Consider the following 6000-nt stretch of genomic DNA (forward strand, 5'->3'; position numbering starts at 1 on the left):
CCTGAGCTAGGGAGTCCAGGGTTGCTACGCAGAGGCAAGCAACAGCAAACCACCCCTGCTCGCCTCTTGTCTACAAGGACACTGTCAGTCATCTCTCTACCATCACCGTGGCGGGGTGGGGTGAGGATGCTGGAGGAGGGAAGCCATTTCCGCGTGAGATTTTCAAGATGGTGGATTTTCCCTCACATATCTGATCGTCGCTTCCTTTCCTCTCAGGATGGCAAGTCCTACGAGGAGCTGAAGAGCAGTTTAGGAGACGTGTCGGCTATTTCTGAGATCACTGTGGTGAGTGGCCCGCTGTGCGTGGAAATCATGCCATCCGGTGTGCTCAGAGAGCCAGCTTGGTGTAGTGGTGCAGTGTGCGGACTCTTATCTGAGAGAACCGGGTTTGATTCCCCGCTCCTCCACTTGCACCTGCTGGAATGGCCTTGGGTCAGCTATAGCTCTGGCAGAGGTTGTCCTTGAAAGGGCAGCTGCTGTGAGAGCCCTCTCAGCCCCTCCCAGCTCACAGGGTGTCTGTTGCAGGGGAGGAAGATAAAGGAGATTGGGGTCCGCTCTGAGACTCTGAGATTCGGAGTGGAGGGCAGAATATAAATCCAATATCATCTTCTTCTTCCTTACATTTTTCAGTTTTCTCTCATTATGGATGGTGCCATTTTTAAAAATTCTGCCCCCCCCCCCACCAAGTGTTCCCAGTGCCCCCAGTTTCAGCAAGCTTGGGAGAGTCTTGCATTACATTTTTTGACATACACACGCGCATGACTATCTAAAACTGCAGCACTGGGTTTGGATAAAGGTCCCTGTGGCCAATGGTCTGTAAAAACAGTTGTTAAATTTTAATTCCAATAACAAGGGAATGCCTTTAAAGCCATATATAACTCGGGACCGGGGTATACAAAGGACTATCCTCTCCCATATGTTTCTGCCTAGGAATTAAGATCACAGTCCCATCAATCAAAGAAGCTCCTTTAGTGGGCACACAAGAAAGGGCCTTTTCAGTGGTAGCCCCATGAATGTGGAACAACTTCCTCCAAGTGGTGTGCCTGTCCCCCTCGCTTTTGATCTTTAGGAGGCAGCTGAAGACAGTTCTGTTTAGGGCTGCATTTGATTAATTTACTATCAGTCCTAAATTGTGATTTTAATGTTTTCTTGTGGGCGGGAGGGGGTTGTATTTAATGTAATCTGTTTTATGAGTTTTATCTATGTTGTAAGCTGCCTTGAGTGCTATAAAGAGGAAAGCTGCCTTATAAATGTTTTAAATAAAAAAAAATGTCACCGGTATCATTTGCTGTCAGCGGGACAGTTTAAAAAAGCAACAGCGCTTCATTTGTACCCTCCTTTTCAGTTTTCACAAAAGCAGCAGTACAGCAGTACTGTGGTCTGAACTCTCTGCTCACGACCTGAGTTCGATTCCGGTGGAAGCTGGGTTCAGGTAGCCGGCCCAAGGTTGACTCAGCCTTCCATCCTTCCGAGGTCGGTCAAATGAGTCCCCAGCTTGCTGGGGGGAAAGCGTAGATGACTGGGGAAGGCAATGGCAAACCACCCCGTAAAAAGTCTGCCTTGAAAACGTCACCCCAGAGTCAGAAACGACTGGTGCTTGCACAGGGGACTACTTTTACCTTAAGAGCCCATGGCACAGAGTGGTAAAGCTGCAGTACTGCAGTCCTAAGCTCTGCTCACGACCTGAGTTCGATCCCCAGAGAAAGCTGGGTTCAGGTATCCGGCTCCAGGTTGACTCAGCCTTCCATCCTTCCGAGGTCAGTCAAATGAGTACCCAGCTTGCTGTGGGGGGAAGTGTAAAAGACTGGGGAAGGCAATGGCAAAACCACCCCATTAAAAGTCTGCCGTGAAAACGTTGTGAATGCAACGTCACCCCAGAATCGGAAACGACTGGCGCTTGCACAGGGGACCTTTCCTTTTCTTTCACTCAAAGTAGCTTATGACATTCTCCCCTTCTCCATTTCATCCTCACAATGACCCTGTGAGGTAGGCTAGGTGTGCATGACCAACACCAGCTGGGATTTGTGAAATTGCAGACTGTAATTGGTATTATGGTTTGGGCTGGTGGGGGGTTATAGAATCGTAGAATCAAAGAGTTGGAAGGGACCCCCAGGGTCATCTAGTCCAACCCTTCACAATGCAGGAAATTTACAAATGCCTCCCCTCCCCGCACTCACTCCACTTTGTGCAACCCAGTCCATTGTTCTCCCCACCCCTCCCACACACACATACACACACACACACACACACACACACGAAACCTCCTTACTAGGCATCTTTCCCCTGTGGAGCAGGAAGTGAGACAGCCAACATTTGCTGGTTGCCAGGCAACAGCCAGCGGAAAATTTGTGGACCTCTGAACTTGACCAGGAGTTTCCTGTGTGCGATTTTTCCCCCCTCAACATCTGAAATTTCCACGCATTTCAAAAGCTTTCCTTTTAATCCACCAGGACCTTAAAAATGCCAACTTGAATAGCCAAAAAGCCAACAACAAGCCGACACCCAAACACCCTGATTCAGCCAGTTCGGGGGCTGGGCAGAGCCCACAAGCGCAGCAACCCCTCGCCAACAGCAACAGCAGCGGCGGCGTCAATTGCAACAACAACGGCACCCCTTCGCTAGAGACTCTGGGGAACGGCGCCTATCCTCGAGAGATGTTGACCAACAAGATGATGGATGACCTGCCGGAAGGCGTGGACCCCGCCAAGAAAGAGGTAAAGGGCATTCTTCTGCACACTTGCTTGTGGCAATGGCAGTCGGCTGGGCTTTTTTTGGTGTCGTGGTTAAGTTCGTGGATTCTTATCTGGGAGAACTGGGTTTGATTCCCCGCTCCTCCACTTGCACCTGCTGGAATGGCCTTGGATCAGCCATGGTGGTTAAGTGGGCGGACTCTTATCCGGGAGAACCGGGTTTGATCCCCCACTCCTCCACTTGCAGCTGCTGGAATGGCCTTGGGTCAGCCATGGTGGTTAAGTGGGCGGACTCTTATCTGGGAGAACTGGGTTGGATTCCCCACTCTTCCACTTGCAGCTGCTGGAATGGCCTTGGGTCAGCCATAGTGGTTAAGTGCACAGACTCTTATCTGGGAGAACCGGGTTTGATTCCCCACTCCTCCACTTGCACCTGCTGGAATGGCCTTGGGTCAGCCATAGTGGTTAAATGAGCGGACTCTTATCTGGGAGAACCGGGTTTGATTCCCCACTCCTCCTCCTGCACCTGCTGGAATGGCCTTGGGTCAGCCATAGCTTTCGTAGGAGTTGTCCTTGAAAGGGCAGCTGCTGTAAGAGCTCTCTCAGCCCCACCCACCTCACAGACACCCGCAGGACTAGCAGTCCTAAATTGTTATTTTAAATTTTGAGAGTTTTTGCATTTAATGTGATCTGTTGTGTCTTATTTACATTGTAAGCTGCTTTTTGCCCTATAAAGAAGGAAGATGCCTAATAAATGTTTTAAATAAATAAAATGCCACCAGTATCATCTGCCACCAGATTAACCATGAATAAAATGATGTGTGGGGGAATGGTAAAAGAGATTGTGACCGCTCTTGGGTCAGCCATAGCTCTTTCAGGAGTTGTCCTTGAAAGGGCAGCTTCTGTCAGAGCTCTCTCGGCCACAACTACCTCACAGGGTGTCTGTTGTGGGGGGAGAAGACATGGGAGATTGTAAGCCGCTCTGAGTCTGATTCAGAGAGAAGGGTGGGGTATAAATCTGCAGTGTTCTTCTTCTTCTTCTTCTTGAATGCTTATTTTAGATTAGAGAGGTATTTTAGAAGAGATAACTGCGACAGGTAGATTTTGGGCTCTCCCGCATTTTCATTTTTGTTTCTCTCTTGTTTCGAGCTGTTGTTTTCTTTTCCATGCATGTTTTGCTCCCTCTCATGGTTGATTTGAGATTACATGATTGTATGCCCAGCATGTCTGGATTGAAGATCAACAGGGAAGGCTCTGCAGAGGAAGGCCGTGGCCAACCACCTCTGCTACTCACTTGCCTTGAAAGCCCCTTGCTGGGGTCACCATAGGTCTTGGAAGAGAGACCACCAAGGAAGTCTCTAAAGAGGAAGCCTATGGCAAACGACCTCTGCTTCTCCCTTGCTTTGAAAACTCCTTGCTGGGGCCACGATAAATGTTGGATGGGAGACCACCAAGGAAGGCTGTGCAGAGGAAGCCCATGGCAAACCATCTCTGCTTCTCCCTTGCTTTGAAAACTCCTTGCTGGGGCCACAATAAATGTTGGATGGGAGACCACCAAGGAAGGCTGTGCAGAGGAATGCCATGGCAAACCAGCTCTGCTTCTCATTTGCCTTGAAAGCCCCTTGCTTGGGTCCCCATAAGTCTTGGCAGGGAGACCACCAAGGAAGGCTCTGCAGAGGAAGGCCATGGCCAGCCACCTCTGCTTCTCACCTGTCTTAATATCCTCTTGCTGTGGATTGCAGAGAAGGAATTTTTGATATTCTTTTGATGTGTTTTTGCCACCTTCTTTCATAATAACAGAACAGCACACTTGCAATGGAAACTGAGTCTGTGTATGTCCAGTGTTGAACGTATATACTGATTCTAGAACTGTCCCCCCCACCCGAAGTTGCAATTCTGAGATTCCCCAAAGCTTGTGAACATCTCTAATAGTGGCTGTCCTTGCCTTTCACCCCCTCCACCTTTCTAACTCCCCCCGCATCTCTTTCCGCAGTACTACCTGTCCGATGCCGATTTCTGCGACATCTTTGGGAAGACCAAGGACGAGTTCTACCAGATGCCCAAGTGGAAGCAACAGAACGAAAAGAAGCAACACGGACTCTTTTGAGCCAAAGAGCACCTCGACTGCTTGGAACTCGTTTCGGGTGGAACCCGACGGGGGTGGACGGAATCGCTGCTGGTTTGAAAGGCGACCGTGTTCTCCCCCCGACTCCCAGCATGGGAACGACTTGGAAAATAATACTCCCGGATCAGTGCGGTTGACAGATGTGACAAAATTCCATTCCTTTCCCCACCCCTACTGAAAAAACAGCAACTTGATTTCCTCCCAGTTTCACATTATTTATATCCGTGCCAGGGAAATTAAGGGAGATTTCTTTACATTTTGGGGGTCTTGGAAACCCAGCATGAGGATTTGAAGGCTGGCTGTGTCGAAGGATAGGATTTCCAGCTTTGGGTTGGGAAATACCTGGAGATGTTGAGGGCGAAGACTGAGGAGGGAGGGGTTTTGGGGGGAAGGGACTTCATTGGGGTATCATGCCGTAGAGTTCACCTCCCAGAGTGGCCATTTTCTCCAGGGGAACTGATCTCTGTCAACTGAAGATCAGATGTAATATTGGGAGCAGACCTCATTTCGGGCAGCAGCTCACAGGAGCGGAGCTCTGGAACCTTTAAATTTTATTGTGCTCTTTCTTACCCCCCAAAAAACCTTGCTTCTGGATTCCATTGCTCAAACCCCCTGTGAGGATTTTGCTCATCAAAAAGAACCAAAACCTATAAAGCAGACAGGTGAAAATCTTCCTCACGCCACTGTGGTCACCTAAAACAGGGGTGGCTAACGGTAGCTCTCCAGATTTTTTTTGCCTACAACTCCCATCAGCCCCAGCCAGCATGGCCAATGACTGGGGCTGATGGGAGTTGTTGGCAAAAAAATCTGGAGAGCTACCGTTGGCCACCCCTGACCTAGGAGAAATTCATTTAAAAAGTATGACAGGAGTAAGGTTTTATGATGATTGTAACTCGAGAAGCATTTTTAACAGGGGTGGAATTCTAGCAGGAGCTGCTTTGCATATTAGGCCACGCACCCCTGATATAGCCAATCCTCCAAGAGCTTACAAAAAAAGAACCTTGTAAGCTCTTGGAGGATTGGCTGCATCAGGGGACGTGGCTTAATATGCAAAGGAGCTCCCGCTAGAATTCCACACCTTATTTTAAAGCAGATGCTGAGCTGATCTAATTTAGTACACCTTCCGGTGATGTCAGAGGTGTGCGGCATACGCAAATGAGTTGTGCTAATGAGCTCCAGCACCTC

General features: G+C 49.1%; 1 protein-coding gene across 1 annotated transcript in view; it reads left to right on the forward strand.

The window, feature by feature from the left end:
• Positions 1-5002, forward strand: part of VILL (villin like) — a 42329-nt gene extending 37327 nt beyond the window's left edge. The window contains exons 16-18 of the mRNA XM_060248073.1: positions 217-285; positions 2451-2714; positions 4684-5002. Coding sequence (XP_060104056.1) covers positions 217-285; positions 2451-2714; positions 4684-4797 — 447 coding nt within the window. The 3' untranslated portion in view covers positions 4798-5002. The remainder of the gene's footprint in view (positions 1-216; positions 286-2450; positions 2715-4683) is intronic.
• The last annotated feature ends 998 nt before the right edge of the window (positions 5003-6000 follow it).

This window comes from Heteronotia binoei, chromosome 10, assembly GCF_032191835.1.
Source record: "Heteronotia binoei isolate CCM8104 ecotype False Entrance Well chromosome 10, APGP_CSIRO_Hbin_v1, whole genome shotgun sequence".
NCBI lineage: Eukaryota > Metazoa > Chordata > Lepidosauria > Squamata > Gekkonidae > Heteronotia > Heteronotia binoei.